This window comes from Sinocyclocheilus rhinocerous, unplaced genomic scaffold (genome assembly GCF_001515625.1).
Source record: "Sinocyclocheilus rhinocerous isolate Xijiao unplaced genomic scaffold, SAMN03320098_v1.1 scaffold303, whole genome shotgun sequence".
Lineage (NCBI taxonomy): Eukaryota > Metazoa > Chordata > Actinopteri > Cypriniformes > Cyprinidae > Sinocyclocheilus > Sinocyclocheilus rhinocerous.
In genome coordinates, this window is record NW_015656152.1 from 522,316 (window position 1) to 537,623 (window position 15,308).

Below are 15,308 nucleotides of genomic sequence, written 5' to 3' on the forward strand. Positions count from 1 at the left end.
TTTCCCTTCACAGCGGTGCGCATTCGTTCCTCCCTAAAACCCAAACTTAAAGTCAGAATCAGCTCAATCGGTGATTGCTGAAAAAAAGGCCGTCTTACACTGTTGCTAAATTGCGGGACATGTTTGATAATAAAACGTGGAAAGCACAATCCGCACAAGAGACGCTGTTCCTCAGGCTGAAATGTGTGTACGTGGCGCGCTCCAAAACGGACAAGCTAATTACACTTTGAGCTTCGGATGCATGTCCAAACTATCAAATACACACAAAATATGTCCAAATGGCCGGCTTGGAGAGTATTTACTTAAACACAGTTTATGTCTTAAGTGGAGGAGAACAGTTGGGAGAAAATCCGATGTGTGTCAATATATTGTATTAAGCACCCGACACAATGTACTTATTATCTACATGTTGCTTATATACAGTGCTGTGAAAAGGTTTTTGCCCCCTTCCTGTTTTTTTTTTTTTTGCATATTTGTCACACTTAAAAGATTCAGATCATCAAACCAATTTTAATATTACGCAAAGATAATGCAAGTAAATACAAAATGCAGTTTTTAAATGATAATTTCATTTATTAAGGGAAAAAAGCTGTCCAAACCTACCTGGCCCTACGTGAAAAATTAATTGCCCCCTCCTGTTAAATCATGAAAGAACTGTGATTAACCACATTATTTTAGAAAACATAAACTTAAGAGCTTTCCTCCTAATAAACTTGATTTGTGATATCGTAAACTCATTAAATGAAGTGTCTTTTATAAGAAAACATCTGCCAAGAGCACAAATGTTAAATGTAAAAGAGTGGTGTGTTTAGAATTGTTTAAAATCTCAAGTCAAATGGTTTGGACAGATAAGAAAAAGGCAACATAAACCAGATACCAAAATCTGTGACTTCTTTAACTTTTTTAGAGAGCTTTTTATGTTTGCTTTTCAAAAAATAAGCAAACTTTCAGCGAAAGACAGTAAGCTACATTGGTGTGTTTTATTATAATGAATAAACGCATAAAAAGTAACAAAACAAATCCTGACAAACATAAACTGTAGTTTTGATTCTGTTTTTATTTATTTTCTGTGCATATCTGTTTTATTTTTAAGCTTCATCATAATCCAAACAGACACAAACATAAAATCAACGTGAATATCTAAATTGTCTTTTTGAGATTTAATTGTTTCTGTTTTTTTCTTATAGATTTTCATTCTGTACGTTCACACACATTTTTTAACAGTATAATCATCCTCAAAGGCATTTTTAAAATGTAAAAATAAATGTAGTTCTATCAGACGTAACTCGACCATGTGCACTTTACACACACACACACACACACACACACACAGAGCTCATATCCGGCTGCTATCAGGAGTGTGTGTCGAGTGATGTAGTGTGTGTCAGCAGATCAAGTACTGCGTGTGCGTCTTGTAGTCAGGGCAGAAGTGTGTTGTTAATTTAACTCAGGGAAACGGGATGCCTGTGTGTGTGTGTGTGTGTGTGTGTGTTTGAAGGGGGTTGGGCAGAGGTCAAAGGTCACAATGAAGGATGAAAACGTGGAGGAGGGGTGGTGTGCGATACGTCCGGCCCTTTGGTGGCGCTCTCCGTATTTCTCACTCTTGCTTTCTGTCTTCCGTCTCTTGTGTTTCTGCTTTTTTTGTGACACACATCTTCTCCTGTGCTCATGGATTAGATTTCTTAATTGTGCTTTATTGGATGAATTCAGACATCAGAGACGTGTCTGCTGCTGCCCGATCTTCCTGTTTGCAGTGCTTCTCTCTGAACTTTGACCTGGAAATAGAAGCACACACTTAGATTAGAAATCAAAAAGAAATTGTCACTCAGAAATTGCTAGTAAATCTCACAATTATTTACAACAAAGTAACACATTGAATTACACATGCAGTTTTAAAGTAGAAAGACTAAAGACTATTCTCTTGCAAAACTGTGTTTTTACAACTTTTAATCAGTTCACTAATTATTAATTTTATGTGGTATTTACAACTTTGAAAAATCATTTTTTTGTGTGTGTAGTCATAAAAATTAAATATCCGAAAATCTTTACTTATCAATTTCAGTTTAATCACATTTCAGAACAGAGCACTGGTTAGCCTATATTATAGAATACTTTTAATAAAACGTTTATTTACAATATTTATTCAAATATTTATAAGTGGAAAGCGTTTACAGTTTTTTTTCACACTACAGATCCAGATAGAGAAAGAAAGAAAAAGAAAAAAGATAGATAGAAAGAATGAATGAAAGAAAGAGAAAGAAACGATAGATAGATGAACAATCAGTAACGCTGGATTAAAACCTGACAAATTTTTATTCTATGAATCTACGATCACGTTAATATATTAATATTTAATTGCATTAATAGACAAAATCAACATATAACTTTATTAATAGGTAATTAATACAAAACAAAATGTTATAGGTAATGTATAATAATATTAATGACTGATTCACAGATTTTGCTTCATTATTACTAACAGCTAAAAATATTTGTTTATTTAAATCATATGTACTTCTTTAATTTATTTGTATGTGTATGTGTGTGTTTTTACCAAGATCTAATCCTGTTAACTGAAGTGTTTTTTGCTATTTAGATTGATATTTCAATAGAAAACAAACATCTAATATATGTGCGTGGGAATGGTTTTGCTCCTGGCTTTTCGCATAAATGCACTTCTTTCTTATGATATGGATTTTTAATTTCTCCCCTTCGTAAGTGTTAAATCAGAATGCTTTTGTGCCTGTTATGTCAATTAAGAGAAATGAAATGCATTAATTTCCCACACGGCTGAATTAAACGTGATGCCGTGGCAAAAACGAATCAGTGAGAGCTGATGTACAGAAACAAATGTTGAGCTGAAGACACTGGAAATGTCATTCATCAGTCCAGATGTGAATTCAGTGCTGATATTTAGACATTCATCTTTCCAAAAAGTCAAATGAAACCGAGATGTGAACCTGAGCGTGTGGCGGTGCTGATCTATTGACTTGTTTTCTCTAAACGTGATGTTTCTAGAGGAACGTAAATGATGAGAATACATGTCAGCTGCGCTTTGCCTCTTGCATTTGATTCATGCATTACGTTACTGCTGTTTTAATTACATGAATAATTGAAATGTAAATCATATGATCATGTAGCACTGCCTTAGTGACAATACCATAGAGAGAGTTTTCTAGCTGCGAGAATAAGCTGTTTGTATTCTTTGGAAAGCTCACAATGTACTTGTGAAAAATTGATTATTTATTAAATCACAAACAAATATAACAGATACATATTCAGTATTTGTTGTGTTTTTTGGTGTAATCATAAACTAGATCTTATCTGTGATCTGTGTGTTTTGTAGAATTAATTGTAGTGTATTTGAACAATAAATTCATCACAGTAAATCAGCTCTAACGTGTGATGAAACAATTCGATAAAATGCGATAAAACGACTAAATTGTTCAAATCAATGCGAAATTGCAAATGTACAGATTTTTTACGGTGATTTAATTAAATTTCACTGAAATGAACTGACTTCATTGCTTTTATAATTTCGGATCTTTTCTCAGGGTCAGTGCTTTGCATTTTTAAAAATAATGCCAGAAAATCTTATTAATTGAAGGATGGATTTAAATTAAACTAATAAACACATTGGTCACAATTGTGTTGACCTGTGAATAATAAATTTGATGAATTGCTGTTGATGGTCCTCATTCTGCAGAATGATGAAATGTAAATGAACACCGGTGGATTCTTCTGAAAGTCTTTTCTGGCGTTGTGCTTGCTTTGTGTAGAGGATTTTTGAATTCATTTTCACTGATTAAAAACTATGATTCACATTTAGTAAAAATAGTATTTTACTGTAAAAGACTATTTAAGTCATAATTTTTGCAAGTATTTGCAACCGTATTTGCTACAGAGCATCTTTGTATGAAAGTGGACGCAGTTCTCCCGAATTATGAGATTAGCCAGGTAGAAGCTGTAAAAAAATAGCACAGTTATCATATATTGTGCTTTTTATTTCAATTTTGTTGAATTGTCTTTTATTAAAGTATTTACTTTTGCAGTATTAACTTTTACATGTAATAAAATCTAATTAAAAAGTTAAACAGGTGATGAATTAGATTCTGTCACGTGGCAGTCAACTGAACAGAACAGTTATTGCAGTTATGTGTCATTTAGTTTAATCGTTCTTTGCTATTTTTTTAAATATTTTTAGTATTCTGACATACTCTGGCAAGTGGTTTAGTCACTACAAATATTTAAATAGGAAAAAATATTTTTCAAAATTGTGCATTTTATGCAAGAAACATGATCAAATGTGTTTTTAAAGATTGCTTTCAAAATGCAGGTGTATATCGAGAGATCAGTAGTTCTGATCGATATTGACATTGATATTGATCAGTGATTCTGACAGATCGGTTGATAGTTTTTTTGTTTTTGTTTTTTACAGTACTTAGAAAATCTCTCTCTTGAACCATTCTCCCTTATGGATTATTATATGACATGAAATTAACATGTATGGATCTGTAGATATCACTGATCTGTTTGATGTCTATAAATATTTGTATAAGCTATTTGTATATTTTTTTATATTTAAATTTTTGGTTCCTATAATCAAATGTGTTTTTGATTTCAGTGAGGTAAAATTGTGCATTTTATGCAAGAACAAATGTGTTTTTAAACATTGCTTTTGTAATGCATGTTATTTCTAGTAGGCTAAATCTTTCTCTTGAACATCTATAATATCTTTCTCTCCCTGATAAACATGAAATGTTCAAGATTTGATGGATCTTTCTATAAATATTTTAGAATGATAGGCCTATAATTTTTTTTTTTACATTTATAATTTGGCTCCTAAAAGTTAAACTAGGAGCCAAATGTATTAGATTCTGTCAGGCAGCAGTTATAAAGACAATTACATTAATATTTGGTGATTAAACAAAATAAATGTACTTTAGTTGCTTTTTGCTTGTAGGGATGTAACGATTAACCGTGAGCCGGTTGAAAATCGATTCAAATATGTGACGATTCAAATCGGTTGAGATGCTAAACAAATCCCGATTCAATTAGGGGTAGGAGTTTATATGAATGTATGTTTGAGGGGAACTTACTGTCTTTAGAAAACAAAACTGCAGTCAAACCATTTTGTTTTTGCTTCAAATTTCGAAATTATACAATCTAATTTAGATTAAAAACTGCTCATGTTGCATGTATGCAGCATCTTTGTTTGGATCATGATTAAAATGCAGTGGTTGCCTCTCATTTTAAATGAAAAAAGCACAGACAAAGCCTTGTTTTGTTTATACGAAGAGATTTATTTTATTTGTGTTATTTATTTGATTTGGGGCTTGCTTGTTTTAAAATTTCAATTTAGTTTGGTTATTTACATTTACATTATATTTAAATTTTGTCATTTATCAGACGCTTTTATCCAAAGCGACTAACAAATGAGGACAATAGAAGCAATCAAAACCAACAAAAGAGCAATAATATGCAAGTGGTATATTAGTATATTATTATAGTGTTATATTTCAATTTCACAAAGAAACATGCAGCATTTTGTCCGAGCAATAATAAAAGGATACATTTAATTTATAATTTGTCTTAAATCTCATTTTGTTAAAAACAATCGTGAATTGAATGGAATCGTGAGTTGAGTGAATCGTTACATCCCTATTCTTTAGTATTCGGACATTGGCAAATGATTTAGTGCCTCGATCACTCGCTTTACTACAAATATTTAAATAAGCAAAATCTGTTTTCCAAAATCTGTTTTTTTAGCTTTAGCAATGAGGTTCACAAAAGTGATCAAATGTGTTTTTAAACATTGCTCTTGTAATGCACATTAAGGTGATTTTGACAGATTGGTAGCTCTTGTTTTTTCCAGTACTTAAGACATTTTTTTAAGTTTTTAACATCTATTTATCATTCTCTCCCTGATTTTATTATATGCCATGAAATGTTCAATAATCTGTGTTGATAGGACTGGTCTGTTTGATATTTATAAATATTTAGATATTTATAGATGATATAAGTGCATGTGTATCTGTATTAAATGAAGTGTGTGTGTGTGTGTGTGTTCAGAGTAAACTGGTGATGGAGGGCTTCAGGAGCTTACGGGAGGGCGAGCAGGTTGAATTCACCTTCAAGAGGTCGAGTAAAGGTCTGGAGTCGCTCAGGGTCACGGGGCCCGGCGGGGGTCCATGCTCGGGCAGTGACCGACGCCCCAAAGGGAAGGCCCCGCCCCTCAAACGCAAACCAAAGGGAGACCGGTGAGTGTGCTGAGCATGATGGGATATGTAGTTTAATATGTTTTGTTGCCATTTCTGTCATGAAACCTAAGCTTGTCACGGCGCGGTCAGGAAAGACACCGTGTAAACAAGGGGTTTGGGTCCAAATGCAGGTTTATTTACTGCAGAGGAAAACAAAGGGTAAAAACAGAACATAAACAGAGCTAAGACTCTGAAACACAGGCTTAGAACAGATACAGGAATCTGACGCAATGCGGCCACCTCTGGCTGCGTCAATCCACGAAACCACAATTAACACTCGTGAAACAAACATTAATCATCCGCGCCCAGTGGCGTGGGGAAGGTGCATAAATAGTCCTCATGATGGGCCACAGCTGTGTGAGAGTGAGTGTGTGCACAGGTGTGTGGAGTGAAGGTGATGGAGTCCCGGATGGGCGACAGCTGTGTGTGTGTGTGAGTGTGTGCCCAGGTGTGTGGAGTCAAGGTGACGGAGAAGGAGTCCGGGAGGATGGGAGATGGCGACCTCTGGTGGTGAGAGGGAGAACACCAGACGCCAGCCCCTGACAAAGCTGGACTAAACTGGGTTATTTTCAGTTGTTTATTCTGCATACATGTAATATTAATAGTTCAATGGGCACTAAACTGTAGATTAACTATAAATGGTATCTTGCTGGACGAATGTTTTTAGGTTTTATTCTTTATTATTCATAGCTTGTCTTTAGCAGCTGCTGCTGGTTTTTCTAAATCTTTAGTTGGTTGAAAATACTTTTCAGAAGTCCGAACAAAAGTCTGCTTTTATTATTTATAATAATAGCTGTATTGCTAATCTACTAGTGTTGTTTAGTAGGAGTGATTAATAATTCAAATAACTGGAACAATTGGAAGTTATTAATTAGTAAAAGCTGATTTAAAATCTTGATTAACATAATCAAAACCTAAACTTTTTCTTGTTTTCGATCTGTAAATTTATAAACATTTTAAGAGAAGAGATCTATAATCTAGAAAAGACTTAAACGAATTACTTTCTATTAAGGTTTCATTTCTTAACATTAGTTAAGCACATTACTTTAACAATTAACAATACTTCTACAGCATTTATTAATCTTTAATAATGTTAACAGTTTTTATGATCAAACGTTTTGTCTTTAAAATTGCACTGTGAATTGAACATTTTTATTAACTAAAATGATTTAAGGTTAATAAAAGCTGTAAAATATATTTCTAATTATTAATGGATGTCAGAGAATGCATTAACTAATAATGTTGTTAACAAATGAGACCTTATTGTGAAGTGTTAACCAAATGCTTGATTTTATTTATTTTAAATGTTTTCTAATTCAAAATATACTCAGATTGCATAATAATAAATTGATATATGCAATAGAGCAAGGGAATTATATAATTACATGCTGCATTTAATTTAAAATATTCCTTTATATAAAATAATTGATTTATTTATGATTCATTTGATAGTGTACAATTTTTATCCAGACAGGATTATTTATCTAAAATCTTGTATTTCTGTCTTACACAAGCACTTTCTTCAGACTAGCCGCTTTTGATTTGATGTGGACGTGTTTCAGGGTTAAAATTCTCAATGTTCACATATCAATTAAAAAGGCTCTCGTTTTCTCTGTATAACAGAATCAATTCCAGTATTGATAACGGTCTGTGAAGCCACACATCTTGTACTTTTCAATGTAGACCGCTCATAGTTTGGTTTCGCCAAACGCTTTCTGTTCACGACTCGCATTGATTGTGAGTCTGTCTTCTACTTCCTGTTGCCATGGTGATCAGAGCAAAAAATATATAAATCCAAACTGAACAAGTCTTTTCAGTCTGTTGTGTTATAGCTATTTATAAGTATGTATATGTGCGTGGGTGAGCCATTTATCATATAGTCCGTCACTATAGATGCGCTAACAAAAAACTAGACATTAGATGATGGACGTTTTATTGAAGACGACCTGAACAGTCAGACCTGAACTGATTATTAAAAATGCATTTATGAAGAATTCTTTAAAGTAATTAATCTGGTTGAAACACAACAGGTGCATTAGGACACGGCTCATGAAATTGGCTCATAACGGGACCTTGCTAAATGCATTGCATCAGTTTATTAATAATAATTGAATAAATGATTTAAACATGGTAACTAATCAATGACAGTGTTAATTTAACTGAAAAACAATTGATTTTACGTCAGTTTATCAGTTATTATTGCCTGCATTTTTAGTGAATACTGACGATTTGTAGCTAAAAGTTCAAGATCATGTAATAATCATCTTAAATACATGAGCTTAATTAATCTTTAGTTTATATTAATAGTTCATTATATCGAATAATTTAGTTTAACGGTTCTTTCTTTGTATCTAGAGTCTGGATGTCATAAGTTGAAGTACATCTTGCCTGTTTTTCAGTAAATACTGATTTGAAGATCATGTAATAATAATCTTAAATACAATCATTACTTTAATCTCTAGTTTAGATGGATAATACTTTATATCAACTAATTGTTTGGTTTAACGGTTCTTTCTTTGTATCTAGAGTCTGGGTGTCAGAAGGAAAATTATGCTGTCAAGCTTCACAGTGTAAATTTAACTAAAAAGTCTTTAGACAACTGATTTTATGTCAGTTTATCATTTGAAGTACAGAAATATTGACTATTTTCAGTGAATATTGAGAAGATGTGCAGCTGAAAGTTCAAAATCATGCAATAATAATTTTATGAGGTTAATAGAAATCTTTTTAGTTTAAATTATTATTATTATTTATATTAACTGATTGTTTAGTTTAATGGTTCTTTCTTTGGATCTAGAGTCTGGATGTCAGAAGGAAAATTATGCTGTCGAGTTTCACAGATTTTTGTGTTGGTTTTTATGAAATTCAGTTTTTATGTTGTGATATTGAAGAGCAAAAATGCAAATGGTCTTTTATTTTTAAGATTGCATCATTACATTTTCCTTGAATATAGGCTATTTTTGTTTTAGATGTGAATGTGTGAGGAGATGAAATGGTGAAATCAAAATAATGATCAAATGTGTTTGTCAATCACAAACGTTCCGGCTTTATTTATTTATTTGTAGTTCAGCGCTGATGTCAGCTCAGTTTTGTGAAGTTTGTTAGTCTAATATCCAGCACATTCAGCTGTGATGTTGTAGTTGATCCACGCCGCCTCCTACAGGCTGAAAACAGTCAGTGCACATACAGACAAATAGAATGTCAAAAGTGCAGTTTAACCAAATACTTGTTTTTTATTCAAGCAGTGGTTATTGTATGTTGGTGTCACGGTCAAGGTGTGTGGAGGCAGGCAGGATGACGAGGACGACAAGGATTCAAATAAGGATATTTAATGTAGAGACAACAAGGCAGATACGGGTGGATGAGACACACACACACTCAGGGTAACATTCACAATAACCGACAATACTAGAATACAAGAGACAGGAACTTATAGGGCAGATAACGAGGGGCAGACAGGTGAGCACACTGAGGATAATTAACTAATGATTGAACGGGCTAAACCAACAAAAGGGGAAGAAACCACAATAAACAGTCCACAGGGGCGTTACAGTTGGTTTCAAGCACCTGTTTGAAACCCTATTCAATTAGAAGGTAACACTTTATTTTAAAGGGGTCATATGACGTTGCTAAAAAGAACATTATTTTGTGAAATAAGCAACAAATTAGGAGTTTATTAGAGGAAAACTCTTATATGTGTTCCCTATTCTAAAGTGCTACCAATAAGAAAAAAATTCAATAAAAATCCTAAACAAAACAATTATTAAAAAGATTAATTAAAAAATTAATCCTTTAAAGAGCAGGTCATATGGGTTTTGCAGTTTATAATGTAGCTATCCTTAAATGAAAACAATCTGCAAAGTTGTTAATCAAAAAAGTGCATGATACATAAAGATATTGTCTCTCAAAAGAGAGAGTTGATTCTGAATCGCCTTAACGAGTCGTCATATTTTCGAATCTTTAGCCTGTTACCGGTATACGTCACTGGGTAACACATTTGCATAATCCCCGCCTGCCCGCGAAATACGAACAGAGTCTGACCTGCCCACAAACACTTCAGCTAGTTAGTGTGTTTACATCATGTTGAGAAGACGCTGTTCAAGGATACCACAGAAATACAATTCAAACCTTTTGTTGTGTGCATGTCATTTTACCAAGGACTGCTTCTCTAATCTTGGCTTTTATCTTCCTTGGCTTCTAATCTTCTTAATTTGGACTAACAAGCTCTCCGAAGCACAACCTGTAAGCACGATTGATGCGTTATGTGTAAAGTTTCAATTGAGTGCTCAAAATATCAAGTTTTTGTGCTAATATGTGATGTACACCTAGTGCAGCTTTAGGTTTCCAGGTAAAGCATGATATGTAGGGGACTCCAACACAATATTAGGACACTTTAAAATACCATATGACCTGCTCTTTAAGATGACGTAGTTACACGTTACATGTAGGCCTACTTACTATGGTAATAACAGTGGAACCCTTGTAAATGCAGGTTTGGGCAAGTTTGTCCCATGTTTTTTATTTTAAAAAAATTATTTTAGTTTACAAAAATTAATTTGATTTAAATATGATTTATTTTGGCCAAAACATTCAGTGTCCATTTCCGTTCAGTTTTATGATTTTTTTTTTCTTAAAATAATTGTTTAACCTGTAATAGATATTTACACACATATATTTTAATGCAGATATGCTGTGATGATTTACTTAAGATAATCCTTCAGTAACTATTTTTTTAAATCACAATATATCTGCATTAAAATACACTCATATGAGAGACATGTAACAGCTTTGTAAGAAATAATTTGCCTGTCGGCAGTCAGATGTAATTTGCTATTATTATACAAAAATACTGTATATGACTGCAGAATGCTGCAATCCACTATTCAGAATCAAGTATTCCAGAGAACAGTGTAATAATATATCCCTCCCTCTCTCTCTCACACACACACACACACACACACACACACATTAGTGGCTCTGAGAGATCTGATTCTCTATATTTAGAGCTGTAATGTCATTTCCTACGTTTCCATGCACCGGAATTTCCTTGGCAACCGAAGGCTCCATGGTAACTTAATAACAACTAGACAATTCCTCATGATCACATTGACTTAGTTTCCTCATATCTAACAAAAGAGCTGGAAACCATATTCTTGCATCTCATTTGTTTTGGTTGTGGCTATGAATGTGTTTTTCGTTACATTTTAATGTAGGAATTACTGGGCTAGGTCTATTTATGACTCCCATATGATTAAAACAATGCTTATTAAATATTGTAGCATCTATTTTCTATTACAACAAATAAACTGGCAATTTTTGAATATTTCTATGAGGGATGTTTGCTATTGGAGTAAGTCTTGTCCTGTACTGCCCTCTAGTGACCGACACTTGGTTTGAGTCTCAGAGAAACACGTCCAGGTCACATTTCATCCAAAAATGAAAAGAGAGAGAAAAACAATAATAAAAAGAATTCCATTAAAAAGCTTGTTTTAGGAACAATATGTTTTTCTTTGCATATTATTTTCATAACAATCAAACACATTTTCCTCCATAATTTTAATAAGCGTAATAACAAGCATTATTACAAGTACAAACATGATGCAAATATACTTTATTGTTTAAATGCTAAAGGGCAACACCCTCTCTCTAACTCTTAGAATTATACAAACTGATCAGCTGCACCTATAGACAAGCAAGATAAGTCCTGTTTTCCAATATATCTCCTATTTGATTTGTACAGTTTAGGAGTATCATTTCTATAATGCTTTAATATAACCAAGCATTTTTCATCCTTCTGTAGGTGTTATAACTGTGGAGGTCTGGACCACCACGCTAAAGAGTGTGGCCTTCCACCCCAGCCAAAGAAGTGTCACTACTGTCAGAGTGTCACACACATGGTGGCCCAGTGTCCCCACAAGAGGGCGCTGTCCCCCTCCACGTCTCAGGACCCCCAACGCCCCTCCACCTCCGCTCAGTCCCAGGAAGAGGGAAGCCAGTCGGGCTCGTCGTCCTCTCCGGAGGAAGCATCTCAACGGGGGAGTCACTCCCAGCGCTGGAGAAAAAGCCGGGACTGAAAGCGACCGAAAGGTTCTTCAACCAGACGAAGCCCGGACCCGAAATCATCTACCTCACAGAGGAGACCCTCCCTCCCTCCCTTCCTTCCTTCCTGTGCAGCTATGGTATCAGCCGATGGGGGTCATGTGTGTACATGCGTGTTCTCACTGAGCAATCACAACAAACTCTGCGACTGGCGTGTGTGTGTGTGTGTGTGTGCATAAATGAGCGAGTGTATTTGAAGTACTAAAAATCACAAGGCAAAATAGATTACATTTAGAAGAAAAACATGAAACAGTGTTTTAAAAACTCAAGCATGAAGTCAACAGATGTTGCAGTTTGCAAGCCATTTTACCTTTTGATTGAGTAAAAATGTTTGCCGTGTACTGCATAAGTGACGCTAGTGAACTCGCTTCAGAGGAAAACCAAGTTGTCATGTTACCTTTGTGATAACATGCACAGATAAAACATTCATGTTAAAGGAATAGTTCACCCAAAAATGAAACTTTGCTGAAAATGTACTCCCGCTGAGGCCACACAAAGATGTAAAAGAGTTTGTTTCTTCATGGGAACAGATTTGGAGAAATGTAGCTTTACATCAGTTGGTCATCAATGGATCATCTGCAGTGAATGGGTGCCGTCAGAATGAGAGTCCAAACAGCTGATAAAACCATCACAATGATCCACAAGTAATCCACACCACTACATTTCTCCAAATCTGTTCAGATGAAGAACCAAACTCAACTACATCTTGGATAGCCTGAGGGTGAGTAAAATTTAAGCAATTTTTTGGGGGGTGAACTAGTCCTTTAAGATCAGGAACATGCATTAGGAAAGTAAATATGATCAATTTTGATTTCATGTTGACTTTAAACTAGATTCAGACATAATGACAAAGAAAACTGCTCGCAATCAAGGCCCACAGGGCCTGGAGCAGATTTATTATGGCTGGGGGCTGTTATAGTCATGCTCACTACATCCTATCAATAACATTATTATGGGATACAGCGGAAATTTGAATCAGTTTTTGTGTGTGTGGGTGTTTTTATGATCAGGTGCTGTTAGCCAGAGTTTGAGATTAGACTAACAATTGAAGACTAAGAGGTACATTAACTTCAGTCAGAGAGGACTAACTAACTCTGATTTAAATGTATTGCCATTGTTTAGATACATTGTAAAGCTGTTTTTGCTTTATCACAGACTGTTCCACAGCTCACAGTGATAATTTAAGGCATTAATATATGGTGAAATATTATAAATGTTAGTGTAATTTATATAAAGCACATAGGTAGATGAAGTTGATTCTTTTTGAGGCCGTTTTGATTTGATCACTCTCCTCCCTCATGCATCTCATCCAGCTTGAAAGCGATCAGCTTGTGGAGGACATGGTGCTGTATTCAACGCTGTCGGAATTACTGTAATGATAAAGCTTATTTTCACCACAGAATAAAAAAGGTAATTGCGACTTTTTATCTCATCAATTCTGGCTTTTTTTTTCTCAGAAATGTGAGGGAAACAGTTGCAAATACTTTCATTTTGTTATTCCGTGGAAGAAATAAGCTTTCATAATGACGAGATCTGGTCTACAGAAAAGTTGTTCAAGTGTGTCATACTCTGAATTACAAATAGGAAACGTTGAGTTTCATAAAAGCCTTATTTCCGTCATGTAAAAAGACCAAAAATTACAGTGGCCTTAAAAGTGATTTTCTTTGTTCTCGGATATGTTTCGAGAGTATATAGTGGTCAATAATTCTAGTGGTTTTGACGGTCATTGAAGCATTTTGTTATCATCTGCAACAGCCGCACATGATCCATTGCAGCAAATGATCATCAACGCAGCCATCTTAGTTTGTTGTTCTGTTTCTTCCTGGACAACTGATAGACCTTAGTCAGTGTATGTCATTTTTTCCAGGAATGAAAACGAGGCTCTGGGGGATAGAAATAATTGATTTGGTGTGATAAATGTGAAGTTTATGAACATGCCAATTGTTTATCTGACAGAATATTTACCAAAAACTTTCAGCAGGCAAAAACTCCTTAAAACATTTGCTAAACTCTGGCCATGACCAGTAGGATCTCCCTCTTGGCATTACTGTAATTCTGATATAATGGCAAAATTCAGCCATTGATTGATAGGAAGATTCGATCGAAAAACTGTTTATCACTTGCACTGTTTTCAGTGATTAATATTCTGTTTGTCAATAACGGTTGTTGGATATTGTAGAATATTTACTAAAATGGTTTAGATAATGGTTTAGCCTATTTTTGCCTTTCTGAAGCTGACCATTTAAGCTTCTACAAAAACCCCATCAGAGTTTTGTGGCCATGCTAATGTACTCCTAAACGAGGTGTTGCGCCCTTATGAAGTGCGCATGTTCCGTACTAAATTTTTGTGTCACAGGGTCCAGTAAAAAATCACATTGCTTGCTTTTTTTTCATTCAGCTAATGAATGTAGATGAACTGAAGCCTTAGATAGATCTGATCATTTAAAGCTGCTGGCGGAGATCTGAAAGCTACAATCATCCATTGAACAGTGAAAAACTGAACAAAAGTGCACTTGAACAGAGTAAGCATTGTTTACCCAGAATGCCATGCTGGGGAGGTTTGCTGTTTAATGTCTCAATGTCGCTGAAAGCTCCAGTGAAGTGACTGCCAGCAATAATTTCAGACCCTTTTCATTCTGTCGACCTTAAATTCTGATGAGCTTTGGAAATCCGAGAAAAGATTTTCAATAACACAGAAGGGTTTATAGAGCGTTACGGCAGCATTTTCATCTCGTTGACGTCTCATTTGATCCTGATCTGGAGAGAATCTCATGAAACCTGCCAGAGTCATATTTTACCTCAAAAGAAAGAAATAATGAATTGATGCATTTTTTTTTACATTAAAAAAAAATCTTAAAAAAAATAAAGCCTATTTTACCATTTTAAGACATTATTTTCTTTGTCATTAAGCACTTCCCCTCATTCTCATTACTGTAATATGAGAAAAAT

The 15,308-nt window shown here is 34.5% G+C and overlaps 1 protein-coding gene across 1 annotated transcript in view; it reads left to right on the forward strand.

Moving 5' to 3' along the window:
• The window catches only part of lin28b (lin-28 homolog B (C. elegans)), a 20,566-nt gene extending 8,066 nt beyond the window's left edge, over nucleotides 1-12,500 (forward strand). The window contains exons 3-4 of the mRNA XM_016526817.1: nucleotides 6,073-6,260; nucleotides 12,061-12,500. Coding sequence (XP_016382303.1) covers nucleotides 6,073-6,260; nucleotides 12,061-12,334 — 462 coding nt within the window. The 3' untranslated portion in view covers nucleotides 12,335-12,500. The remainder of the gene's footprint in view (nucleotides 1-6,072; nucleotides 6,261-12,060) is intronic.
• Nucleotides 12,501-15,308: the final 2,808 nt, after the last annotated feature.